This window comes from Aristolochia californica, unplaced genomic scaffold, assembly GCF_029961685.1.
Source record: "Aristolochia californica isolate CCGP_79_NKW_82.1479 unplaced genomic scaffold, dmAriCali1.0.hap1 SCAF_3, whole genome shotgun sequence".
NCBI lineage: Eukaryota > Viridiplantae > Streptophyta > Magnoliopsida > Piperales > Aristolochiaceae > Aristolochia > Aristolochia californica.
In genome coordinates, this window is record NW_027181992.1 from 760,070 (window position 1) to 772,867 (window position 12,798).

The 12,798-nt window shown below is 40.0% G+C and overlaps 2 protein-coding genes across 5 annotated transcripts; one reads left to right on the plus strand and one right to left on the minus strand.

The window, feature by feature from the left end:
• Positions 1 to 2,655: 2,655 nt before the first annotated feature.
• Positions 2,656 to 6,477, plus strand: LOC137958811 (ETHYLENE INSENSITIVE 3-like 1 protein). 2 transcript variants are annotated; one of them, XM_068805954.1, is made up of 2 exons: positions 2,656 to 2,870; positions 4,044 to 6,477. In XM_068805954.1, the coding sequence occupies exon 2, from the start codon at positions 4,177 to 4,179 to the stop codon at positions 6,040 to 6,042; it is 1,866 nt and encodes a 621-aa protein (XP_068662055.1). In that variant the 5' UTR covers positions 2,656 to 2,870; positions 4,044 to 4,176; the 3' UTR covers positions 6,043 to 6,477. The 2 variants fall into 2 exon arrangements, with proteins under 2 accessions (XP_068662055.1, XP_068662054.1); XM_068805953.1 differs by having other exon boundaries at positions 4,054 to 6,477.
• Positions 6,478 to 8,620: 2,143 nt separating this feature from the next.
• LOC137959058 (type I inositol polyphosphate 5-phosphatase 10-like) lies at positions 8,621 to 12,550 on the minus strand. Of its 3 annotated transcripts, XR_011114034.1 has the most exons (10): positions 11,596 to 11,681; positions 11,423 to 11,510; positions 11,204 to 11,308; positions 10,356 to 10,926; positions 10,080 to 10,273; positions 9,862 to 9,970; positions 9,600 to 9,748; positions 9,260 to 9,508; positions 8,993 to 9,129; positions 8,621 to 8,865 (listed from the first exon to the last, which is right to left on the minus strand). XR_011114034.1 is itself a non-coding variant. In XM_068806338.1 (9 exons), the coding sequence occupies exons 2-8, from the start codon at positions 11,479 to 11,481 to the stop codon at positions 9,286 to 9,288; spliced, it is 1,410 nt and encodes a 469-aa protein (XP_068662439.1). In that variant the 5' UTR covers positions 11,482 to 11,510; positions 12,484 to 12,550; the 3' UTR covers positions 8,892 to 9,129; positions 9,260 to 9,285. The 3 variants fall into 3 exon arrangements, 2 of the variants coding, with proteins under 2 accessions (XP_068662439.1, XP_068662438.1); XM_068806338.1 differs by lacking the exons at positions 8,621 to 8,865; positions 11,596 to 11,681 and adding an exon at positions 12,484 to 12,550 and having other exon boundaries at positions 8,892 to 9,129; XM_068806337.1 differs by lacking the exon at positions 8,621 to 8,865 and having other exon boundaries at positions 8,892 to 9,129.
• Between the last annotated feature and the right edge of the window lie 248 nt (positions 12,551 to 12,798).

Sequence of the window (12,798 nt, forward strand, 5' to 3'; positions counted from 1 at the left end):
AATCACTAAGACCTAATTTCCACCAATTACTTGTATCATTTACAAAAACAAATTGATAAAAAAAAAACATTTTTTGAATAATTTCTTATCAAATTTTTTTTCTGATTTTCGTGTATTTATGTCACCATAAGAAACAATGGGAAAATTAGTTCTGGTACTTGAGGTTACTACAAGTGTCACAAGTGTTTGTATCGTAATAGGAACAAAGAAAAAGAAAACGACAAGAAATTTGTCTCTAATTGACCAATAATTCAAATATTTTTTTAAAATAAATCATTTTCTTGCATTTTCTTTGTAATTCTATTTTTTTCTATTATTTCTTATTGGCATAAACATACCCTTAAATTTGCTAAACTCCAAAGACAACCTTCAGATTTAAGAGTAATAGGGTTACGCTATTTCTATGTCCATGGCCTAATAAAATGTGAACCTATAAAATATAAGAATGGAGAATAATATTGTCGTGATTATTATTGATCAAGTGTAAACTATTTATAAAATTACACAGAAAGATTGTAGGTGATTAGGACTCTATAATTTTAATCTATCTTTAATTCAAACCCTAGTAATATTTATATCTATCATTATATTTATCTCCATTTGTATCAAAACAAGTGAAAATGACTTACTTCTATTAAGACTAAATTAAATAACAAGTCTGCTTATGAATTTAGTTATAAATCATACGAAAGATCTTAAAATTATTAATGATTTTTATATCCATTAAGATAACGATAGGAAGGCCAGGCCCCGGGACTGGGTTCACCGGATACCACCCGATCGGATCACCTGCAGCTCTTGTCGTAAGTCGAAAATTTACTGGAGAGTTGGGTAAATCCGGTAGGCGACAACTGAAGCCTTAGATTCCCAGAATCCAATCATGGAGGTAACGTCCGGACAGACTTGACGGTTCCCATTCGTCAAATACCTACTTCTACGGCGTAGATCTCTTTGACAGCTCCTTCGAGACACTACAAGTTCCCATATCTGTCGCTTTTCTTCTTCGCCTCTTAGCCAAAATAAATAAATGTTTAGATATATAATTTTTAATTTTTAATTTTTTTAATAAAATTAAAAAGAAGAAGAAAAAAAAACGATTTCGGATAAGGAGGAAAGGTGGGAGATGAAGCGTGCGCGGCCAGGGCCCAAGAGGCGCTTTCTCCAAACGGAGGACGTGGCTAGCACCACAGAGGGAACGTGGGGGCCACAGTGTTACACGTGGCAATAGTACAGAGGGAATGTGGGGAAGGCGCACATGGGGGGCGGGGGCACTGCCCATGCGGCGGGTACGGTTTCGAAGGCCGCCGATCAGATTCGGTTTTGTGTCTTTGTTTAGGTCGTTTCCTTAGCCGGGCAAACGCAGGGGATTGCAGTCTTTTGCTGAAAAGACGAATTTGCCATCAACTTTGTAAATAGTTTATAGTTTTAAATAAAATAAAATAAAAAATACATCTGATCTTCTCACTCTTAGAGAGTGTCCTATTGGGATATTTTTCATGGTTTAGGAGATTAGGGTTTAACACATTGCATTCCAAATAAATATTAGTTTAAAAAAATAAATATATTTTTAGGTAATTTAAGTAAATATTATTTTATTATTTAGTATATCATATTTTCCTAATGTGACCATAATTTTAAATGGTAATTAATTAGCCTTGTTCGGATCATTTAACATGCACTACTTATGAATTTGACATGAAGTATGTAACATTTGATGTGTCCTACAAAGTATCTCAAGTCTGGACCATGAATTGATGAAAATGTTATCTTATCTCTTAGATCTTTAATAATAGAGATACTCGACCTTTTAACTCAAAAGACGCCTACTTTAGGATATTTTTTGGATTTTGTGTCACCTCATCACATGATCGATTATCCAACTTTGATTTATACATCAAAATGGTTAACTAATATAGTTTGAACTAAGCCTAATTCTTTATCATAAAGACACGAATTTTATCAAAAGAAAACATCATTACAAAATCACCCTTATTAGGAAGAATCTATACTTCTAACTAATTTGCATTAACATCATAATTTATTTTGTAGGAATTTTACTTTTTTATTTCGTTTATCCTCTTCCTCGATGACATAATTTATTTTGTTGGAATCAGTTACAATTTTTTTATAAATTATCTTCGAATTTCAACCGCATAATGTTTTAATAAATATATTATAAACTTTATTTTTCATTATGTACTAAGGTTTCTAGGGGTTTTGCCAATTAAAAATCTAAAATAAATAGTTTTATTATATAGGAATATTAGAACTTTATACTTTTATAAATTATTTTAAGAAATACTTTTAATATTAATATATTATATAAAAGGAAATTTTTAGATATAAATATGTTATTTAGAAATTTTCCCAAATAAAATATTGATTAGATGGAGCTGCAAGGAGAAAATGGAGAGAAAGGAGAAGTTGGAGAGGCCATTTCCGTCAAGTGGGCATTAGACTTGGTGGAAGGGCTGCTTCCGGGAAGCTGGGTCTCAGGTGAAAGGACCAAGGAGGAGTCGCATCCGCACGTCGGGACGCGGGGCCCACGCTGCAAGAGATAATGAGCATTTAATTAAGATTAATTAAAATTAACCCGGATTTAAGGAAATAAATAGTTGATATCTGTTTACCGAAGCTATTTCACGGAAAGCTCTCTACTGTAGGTGGGGAGAGAAGAAGAGGACCACCTCCCCCTGTCGCTCCCCAGCACTCTCTCCCATCTCTAAAAATTCTCTCTCGTTTCTTCTGCATCTAAACCCTCTTTATTTCCTCTCTCCTTCCTTGCATCGCTTTTTCTTATCTCTATCTCTCTGATTCACTGGCAGAGCTCGGGGAGCAGCTTTAATGGCGGGAACTAAGACCTAGATAAGGTTCGTGATAAATCTCTCTGCCTTTTGATCTGATATGTTTTCCTTTTACTTTATTCGCTCTTCTTCTGATTCTTGCAGTCGTTTCTCCCTCTGAAGTTCTTTTTTTTCTGGTGTTTTCTTTGTTCAATTTTTTTTCTCTGCCTTTGTCTATGGTTTCTCTGTTTTTTTTTTTTTTTCATATATATATTTTGTGTCCGATCGAAATAGTCCAGCGAAAAAGTGTTCTGGAAAGTTGGTGGAAGCAAAATTTACCTTTTTTTTCTGTTATTTCTTTGTTTCATAATTTTGCTTGCTTTTCGAAATCGTCACTTACTTCTCCTGTAGGTGTCGGTTGCATTTTTTTTCGAGAACGGATCTTGTAGCTAGATTTTCATAATTTCGAGCTGCTGCTGACTCTTGAGATCGCGTTTTCCTGGTCTTCGATTCACAATTCGTTTTTTTCTCCACATAGCTTTTGATTTGATTTTAAATTTTAAATCTTCTTCTATGTTTTCCTGGTCTTCGATTCACAATTCGATTTTTCTAATTCGTTTTTGTTCTCCACATATGCTTTGGATTTGGATCAATCAGCCTTTTATTTCAGACGAGTACTCTTCTCGGTTTCCCGTGGATCCGTTTTAAACTGCCAGTCGGCTCATCTCTGTGTAAGTGATTTTGTTTTTCTCGAGTCTTTTCTGGTGGCTTGCGTTTCGAAGTTGTGGTGATAAGAGGGTGTCTGTAATCGATTTCGTGAAAAATCTGTGGAGATCACTTCGGTTTTGGTTAGTACCCCTTGGTTTCATTTTGATTTTTATTGAATTCTGAGGCAACTCACGGTTGTTTTTGTTTTCAACGCTATTTTTTCGTTCCAATTATTTTTATGATGTCAAAGCGTTTCTTTTGTAGTCTACATGTTGTCGCTAAGCGAGAGACGATAGGATTGTGTGTTTTATCTATTTATGCAGAAGTATATCATGTTTGCAGTTGCTCGATCAGAGAGAGGATTATTGCTTTTCTGTATATGTAAAACTTCTTTCGATGTTTTTGTGTGTCTTCCCTTCTTCTTCTGTACTCCGCACTTTCTCTGCTTTTGAGTGCTGATGGAGGGGTTTCTTTTCGAGATTTACTCATCTACTTTTCTGACTCCATTGACAACCATAAGTATAAAAAAGAATTGAATCATTTCCGTTGAAGTGTCTTGCAGGAGGGTGTTATATTCTCGTCTTGATATTTCTGATCGTTCACAAAAAAAAAAAAAAAAAGTGAAGCAAAAACTGAGAATTCAGAAGATAAAGAGTACTTGGAACCAAATTTGGGGAGGGTAAAGATGATGAGTATGTTTGATGAAGTGGCCAACATGGAATTCGTGTCTTTTCCGGTCAGCGAACCGGATCCTTTACCGGAAGCTGAACCTGAAATTCTCCAAGATGATGACTACAGTGAAGAAGAGATGGATGTGGACGAGCTAGAAAGGAGAATGTGGCGGGACAGGATGCTCCTCCGACGCCTCAAGGAGCAGAACAAGGGAAAGGAAGGCTCCCCTGCAGGCGACTCCACGAAGCAGAGGCAGTCTCAAGAACAGGCCCGGCGCAAGAAGATGTCTAGAGCCCAAGATGGGATCCTCAAATACATGCTCAAGATGATGGAGGTGTGCAAGGCGCAAGGTTTTGTGTACGGAATCATCCCGGAGAAAGGGAAGCCGGTTAGCGGGGCTTCCGACAACCTGAGGGCTTGGTGGAAGGAGAAGGTGAAGTTTGATCGGAACGGGCCGGCTGCAATCGCGAAATATCAGGCAGATCACGCAATTCCCGGTGCCAACGAAGAGAACAACACCATGGCCCCGACTCCCCACACCCTGCAAGAGCTTCAGGATACCACCTTGGGTTCTCTGCTCTCTGCTCTGATGCAGCACTGTGATCCGCCGCAGCGGAGGTTCCCACTGGAGAAGGGGGTGTCCCCTCCGTGGTGGCCGTCTGGAAAAGAAGGATGGTGGCCCCAGCTGGGCCTACCCAAAGATCAGGGCCCACCGCCTTACAAGAAGCCCCATGATCTGAAGAAGGCGTGGAAGGTGAGCGTCCTCACTGCGGTGATCAAACACATGTCACCAGATATTGCCAAGATCAGGAAGCTTGTGAGGCAGTCGAAATGCCTTCAGGACAAGATGACTGCCAAGGAAAGTGCTACTTGGCTGGCTGTCATAAACCAGGAAGAGGCCCTCTGCCGCCAGCTTAATCCCGATGCCTGCCCCCCTTCTTCTGTTGGCAACGGAGGCTATACTTTCAGCAGTGGGAGCGAGTACGATGTGGAAGGGGTGGAGGATGATGTCAGTGTTGAGATCCCTGAATGTAAACCTCGCGATCTTGGGTTCTTCAATGTGGGCATGGGACCAGCCACCAAAGAGCGTTTTATGAGCCAACAGATCGTTATCAATGGGGAATGTAACAGCAACGACTTTATACGGAAGAGGAAGCCTACTCTCGAGCCTGAAAGGACTGTGGATCAGAAGATCTACACCTGCGAGCATGTTCAGTGTCCTTACCATGATTACCGTCTTGGGTTTCTTGACGTGAACTCGAGGAATAACCATCAGTCTCGTTGCTCTTTCGGACCAAATTATAATTCCACAGGCATCGGGATGACGGGTTTTCCGATTCACCAGGAGAAACGGCCAATTTTCACCTCGCCTTTCCACCAGCAGCAGCCTAAGCAGTCAGTGGTATCACAGGCTCCACCTCCTACTAATATGAATATTACCGGCTTGGGGATTCCAGCAGATGGTCAGAAACCGATCCATGAGCTTCTGTCCTTCTATGACAACAACGTCCAACAGGGAAACAAGAACTCGAACCATAATGGGATGGGCCTCATGGGAAAGACGACGCTGCAGCAGAAGCTTAATGTGGAAGACGACTATATGGATCATGGGCAAGTGGTGGGCAGTGGTGTCTTCGATAATTCTAGCGCACACATGAACAATAACATGGTCCTCAGAGATGATTGTGCGTTTGAACAGTGTAAGATGTTTGATTCACAGTTCGACAGCGGATCCAGTGAGATCTCCTCGGGTGACTTTGCTACATTTGGATCTCCTTTTAATCCTCCCATGCCCCAAGTGGATTTCACTGAAACGTTACAAAGAGGAGCAGCAAACGATGCCGGGCCTAAACAGGAGAGTTCGTTCTGGTATTACTGAAGGGATCGGAGGAGAGATTGAGTTTTTTCGGTGGAGGCACTGACTGAATCAATCTCTGGAAGGAAGGCTGTACATTCCAACAAGAGAAAAATATTCTCTTACATGCAGTGCCAAGAATCAGGTGAACTTCTTCTACCAGATAAAATCAGTTTCATGTATAGACAGATTTGGAGCTGAGCTCCGGTGCTGGTGTTCCCCTGATTGGTAAAATCCAAAAACATAAAACTTCTTCTGTCGAAAATTCAGAGTCTCAGGTGTAGGGTTGGTAGGGGGTGTTGCGTTCATGGCAGTTGCCGGGATCCCATTAGCCAGTAGATGGAGCGCATTTCAGTCCGGTTCTGCTTCGGGACGTGGTCTAGTTATGTCGATGTCGAGATCTTTGTAATGGGTTTTTAACTGAAAACTTCTATATAAATATTGCTTGTGTTCCATTAAGCTTCGTTGCTCGCTCTTGCTCGTTATTTTTCTCTGCACTCAGTAGTTCTCGTCCAATTTCTGATGTTTAAGTTGGGAATTTATTATTTTGGGATAAGTGTTGGATCCGATGTCACACGGACGCGTGGGGGGGGGGGGGGGGGGGGGGGGGGGGGGCCTTTGTTGAGATCCTGAACAATTGATGCTGATGGATGATAGGTAGGTTCTCACCTGTTAGTCCGTATGGGGGGGGGGGGTCCTGACGTTGAACTTAGACGATCGGTGGTGGAAGCAGGAAGCCACTAGGAAGCGGAGTTAGGTCCCCGTCCACTCACCTCCGATATTTCGTCCAGTTGTGCAATTCAATGGAGCAGCTGGCGGGCGTCCGGTGGACCTCCATTATTTCCACTTTCCAAGCAACAGTTTTTTGTTTTTTTTAATAATTCAACGTTCCTGGACGAGGAAGACGCACAGAAGCTTCCAACTCTCTTAACATCAATTTCACGAGATCTCCGCCGTCAGTCCACTTCCTCCACTCCACCCTTGATTTCACGTGACCCACCGGGAAAGTTATCTAAGATGCTCTAAAAGACGGTTTGACCATAAAAAATTCATTACCCGAGCTTCTTTCTCCGTGTTGACCGTCGCTTTCCTTCCTCGCGAGTCACGCAATCAAACTCGGACGTTTCTTTTAAATATCTTACCAATAAAAATTAAAACACAAGAAAAACAAGAAAACTCGGACCCAACAAACGTTTCGGGGTAAACCATGTTTCCCTTATTATAAAGATGAAAATGATCACGTGCCAAAAGGTCCGATGAAACTGACTTTCTTGTCTTTGTTAATCCCCCTTTATTTTTTTTAATTACATTAAGAGCCAATAAGAATGGTTGCCTTTTGACTGAGTGCACTTAAAAAGAGATCGGATGCTCCACGCAAAAGCCTTAAATTAGCCCAAGTAGATAGAAATTGGACCAGGAGTCTGTGGGACCCACCCACATGTGTCCAATCAAGCTGTTCAACCTTTTTGACGATTTAATCCTTGTTTTCTTTCTTTGACCGCCCTTTGAATTTAATCACGTGTTGATTGAATAACTCAAATCTGGCGAGGGGCCCACCACTAATCTTGTTTCAGGAAGTTGGATTAAAGGTGATCTGTCTTTTGTGGTGTGTGTGGGGACAGCGGACCCTCGAGAAATTCCAAATTCTGATTAAACGACATGCATGAACCAGGGGTGGGCCCATTTAAAATTTTTTTTTCCTTTCCCGTGGATTGGATTCGGTAACGATTTATGGAAGTGGACAAAAGCAAAATTTGGCAAGAAGAGCCTCATGACTAATCTGGCTAATGGAGTTCTAATGGATTCTCCCTGCTTGTCACATGTATCTGGGCCTAACCCACTAATGTTAATCAATTAGTACAAATCTGAAATCCAGACATATTGTTGTGACCTTGATTTCAAAATTTTCAATCCAAGGCCTGGAGTTGGAGGTTTTGTGAATCCGCGGCTCTGGTCAAGAATCAAGAAATATCTTTTTCTTAGCAGATGAATAAAAAAAGGGTTCATCTTCGATTACAAGTCAGAGCAGAAAGCAGCGAATCCTTCATAGACCAGAAGTTAAATTGAGTGAATTGTCATGAAAGAAGATTTTGCTCAATGTTGAAGAGACACGACCATGTGGAGTCCCTTCCATCGTAGATGATATGGAGTCGTCTGATTTACCTCAGATTTACAGCGTCGTCAGATTGATTGAGTTAACTCATCTAGAGCGAGTAGTATTAGATTTTGGGCTGGCCGAGACGAGATCTGTAGCTTTTGGGGCTTGGACAATCCAGCTCGGAAGTAGGTCTCTTCGACTAAATTCAAGTGGGTATCCTCCAGACAAACGACCGGAGCTTGTAATTGTTTGCTTCGTTTAATTCAAGTTTATTTAGATCAGATGATAGTTACCGGTGGCCCAATGTAGAACTTCAGTCTTTTTTTAAGTTTGAACATTGAAATCGTTTCGTCTCTGGATTTCACTTCCATCGTCCAAACTTGCGCCTAAGACTAGAACAGAATTTTTTTTTTTTACAGGGATGTAAGACAGTTGAATGACCAGAAACAAGAAATCCAAACAAGAGTATTGGTCCTGTCAATCGATGTAAAAAATAATGCTGTGGGTTTTCATTTGATAAAGTAACACGACTTTTCTAGTTTACACGGGATACCATGAATCTGGAATGCTTGGCAAGGCCACTAGATTTAACTCTCAGAGAATATCATAACAAGGAGCAAAGAAGTTACCCTTGCCTCTTAGGTAAGTTAACACTTTTTTCTGGTTCTTCATTTGTGGTCAAATGGCAGACAAGAATTGAAATAATACTCGTCAACATGGGAGCACAAGTCAGTCAACTTTAGATCCCACTGCAGGATAGCAGAGAATTAGACTAGAAAATTTGAATGAAAAGCACCCCACATGCTTTGACAGGGGACAGGGTAGCGATGGTACCAAGCCATCACTAAACTTTGAACTGAAGAAGAAAAGTCTTACCCACTGTCAGTTACCGATTCCCCAAACAATTTTTCTTGTTGTCAAGATTGCATCAGCAGATTTATACAGTTTTCTTGCAGTTCCCCAATAAGAAGCTCCTCTCCAACATTTTATGTAAGCTCATTCTGCTTCAAAACCTGAACATGAATAAGATAGCAAAGTATCAGTTAATGAACTACGGCATTCACCCATAAACTACAACAAAAATATACATATTTCCTTTTATACTTCATAATTATAATGCTTTCTGATGCTTCAGAGAATTACATATTGGTCTGCAGGCTTTGTGCTATTCACAAGGATTTGAAGGGTATATAGCTACTGCTTGAAGGCAAGAGCTCTTCCACCTCAATTTTAATGTTTGAACTGGGTATCCCCTTCTTTGATCTGCAATCAACAACCTCCGCATCTACCACAAACACTGCACAAACTGGCCGGTGATCTGAAAATCTTGACTCGCCCCGGATGTAAGATAATTGAGTTATTCCATCACCATGCCATAGGATTCTATCACACCTGGAAGTTTTACCAGAAGCTTTGAATTAAGACATGCATAAATTTAACAGGTTTGGTTGTAGGCAAAACAAGATTCGGAGGAACCTCAGACCATGCAGGAGTTCGTCGTTTTTTCTTTGATGTTATTGTCTCTCCAGCATATGTATCAGAGTTGTACGAGTATTTGTATGTTGGAGCAAAGTAGATTTTCCCCTCGTGCCATCCCTTGAAGACTCGCCCTGCCTCTCTCTCAATTTTAAGCTATCAGAATACATGAGCTGTCCGTCAGAAATTTCTCTCTCTTACTGTCCTTACGATCTATCCCATGATTATAAAGAAACTCGTAATCAGTTATCAGACGAGATCAAGTATACCTGATCCTTTTCAAGAAGGGCATGCCATTCATTATTCTCAAGAAGCTTTCTGGTTTCGGAGTAGCTCAAAGCAATTCGGTAATTCAGATCTCCCAACCATATGACTCGGCTGAAGCAAGCAAGTTCATGTAGATGAAAAAGAGCACATTACTACAACATTGTCGGTAATCACCGAGTCAAAGTTGAACTCTAAAGCCTAGCTCAGAAAAGCAGCTTACTCATGTTCAAGAATTGTTTCGGGTATCCTTCGATTAGGTGTTTTGCAGATTCTTGGGAATTGGGTATTCTTCAAGATTTCTATGACATCCAAGTTTCTCCTCAACTCATCTCCTTCCTTTTCCCCTGAAGCGAGGTGACTGCACACAAAGCAGAAACTAGTTTGATGCAAATACATGCTCACTGAGATGCAACCCTACAAACAAAGGGAAAAAAATAAATAAAAATCGAATTGAAACCGGAAGAGAAATGGATAGGTAAACAGTAATTTGTTTTACCTTGTTTCCAAGGCAACCCATGATCCCACGTGCCATGCAAGAGAGTCTCAGATGGCTAATATGTTGAACAAGTTCCTTTTTCACCCAGATAGTTACAAAAATACCAACCATTTGCTTACTTGCAATCAGGCTATATTTCAAGTGATTATTAAATGAAGCAGAGGGTATTTCTGTCACCATAAAACCGTTTGTCCCATCTTCCTCCTCTGATGAAGAATCTTCTTCCCTTGCAATTGCTTCTTGACACCTAAAACATGATTCCTTAGCATATTTCTTCTCTACTTCAGGAAGGCAATTACAGCTTTTAAGCTTCCTTCCTTTTTCTGTCCTGAAACTTTTGCTTACAGTTTTGAGTGAAGGCTTCTGAAAGAACAATAAGCTAGTAGGACTTTTTGAATCTCGAGAAGCTTGGAAGCCTGCAGACGTACAGAGATCAGATGAGGAGCCCAAGGTGATTGCACATTCCGTTTTATTGAGAGATTGGTTTATCAGGGAGAGCCATTTTGCTGCTGGCTCATTGTCTTCAATAACTAAAACATTTCCTGCGTTTAGTGGGACTATTTCCTGAAAGCTGGTAATATCAAACACCAGGAACAAAGGCAAACAGAGAAAAATATATTAGTTACTTAGTTAGGAAACTAGATGTGCAGAATATTCATAAAAAATAGAATAATCAAATAAGACAAAGGAAGAAAACCCAATGGTGTAAAAAGCTACAAACGTTTTACATAGCATTTTAAAACTTTTTAAAATCCCAGTGACTTCATGTAGAGCAATATTGGGTGGAAAACTTTTAGACCGTTCATCGACGAACTAATTTGCATCAGCTTTGAGAAAAGTATAGCTACCCTAAGACATAGATGTCTGATTGGTTATCTACTTGAAGAAAATTGTCAAGATTCAGCCCGTTGTGAGGTGTTTTTCCTCCTACATTCCATGTTGCTACAAATATCCTGAAAAAAAAACATATAAAAGAGAGCAATGAATAAACCGTATGAATTATAAAAAAAAATCATAAATTTGGATGAATTAAATAAGCAGTGAACAGTAAATTGAATGCCCGGTACCTCAAGGAATGAGACTGAAGGATCTTTGTTGCGGGCGGTCTCAAACCTCTGAAATTCATACTCCCCTCTTTGATGTTGGAGTTCGTTGCTGCAATTACAAAACTAGAATAAATAACCAAGAAAGCGGCCAAAGTATCAACAAAAGAGCGAGCCAGGCAGTGGGGATTCCATACCGGAGATGCTTTTCCTCAAAAACGGAGGAATAGCTGAGTAAGAAGGGTCTCCGTCAATCTCCCCTTCATTTCATCACATGAAAAGGGTAAAGTTAGAACCAGGCGTACAAGTGAAGAACACGAGCAGAAAGATCAGAGCTATGCACAAAGAAAAAAAAAACTTGTACGCCTGGTTCTAACTTTACCCTTTCATGTGATGAAATGAAGGGGAGATTGACGGAGACCCTTCTTACTCAGCTATTTTTTCTTTGGTTTAAAAGATGAAAAACAACATAAATTGCCGTCCGATAATACAGCTTCGAAGAGTGACGGCGAAATTTAACTAAATTCATTTGACTATTTTGGATATTGTCTTCTTCCTTTTGCCCTTGTGTTTTATCTGGAAGTGAGTCGTTGTGTGGTTAAACTTCCAAAAGGTTGTTAAGCAATTCAGAACAAGAACTGGAAGCAACTGACTACCGGTTCACTCGAAGAAAGAGGTAATGGAGACACCACCTTCACATGGCAACAGTGCTACCTGGATGTCCCCGATCATGTGGGAATGGAAACATCATTTTCACGACGAAAGACCGTACGGGGTTGGGTAAGAAGTTCTTATTATTGTATGCTTTGAAAATGAAGCTGAGGTCTTAATCTTCGTATACCTCCATATGCACCACAAAAATCACTCTCTTACCGCCTAACGATCCCAGAAAACTAACTAACCTGGAAGTCATTATATTGGAGGAAAACAGTTTCTTTCTCATGTGGAAACACTACCAAACAACAACGCATTAATGGATTTACGGAGAAAAGCTGTCTATGGAAAATACAAATCGTTGAGAAGGTAAAATTCATTCAAGGCTAAAAAACACTATAGGAAGAAAAATGCGATTAGCGATTACTTACCAGAAGAGTTACAGGAGTCTTCGTCTTCTTTCCTTCTGCACTTCTCTTTCGCAGTAAAAACTTTTGGAATCAAAGACTGCAAGTCCCATCAATCAGCTCAATATATATAATACACCATCATCCGAGAATAAAAGCTACCCATTTATGGGGCAGTAAAAGAAAAACCATTGAAGTCATTTTCCACCATTAGAGATTCCAAAGTTTCGATTCTCTATAAAGATAGAAAAGAAGTACAAATTGTAATCTGGAATTAGCATCCAAGCCGGAAACACTAGTAACAACGAACCTTCTTTTTCTTACTGCTCTGAAGGGTCA

Coding starts and splice junctions, on each gene's coding strand:
- LOC137959058 (XM_068806338.1), bottom strand. CDS start 11,481: ATGAATTTCAGAGGTTTGAGACCGCCCGCAACAAAGATCCTTCAGTCT. Junction 10,274..10,355: donor TGGGTTGCCTTGGAAACAAG/GTAAAACAAATT, acceptor CTTTGTTTGTAG/GGTTGCATCTCAGTGAGCAT. Junction 9,509..9,599: donor AAACGACGAACTCCTGCATG/GTCTGAGGTTCC, acceptor TAAAACTTCCAG/GTGTGATAGAATCCTATGGC.
- LOC137958811 (XM_068805954.1), top strand. CDS start 4,177: ATGATGAGTATGTTTGATGAAGTGGCCAACATGGAATTCGTGTCTTTT.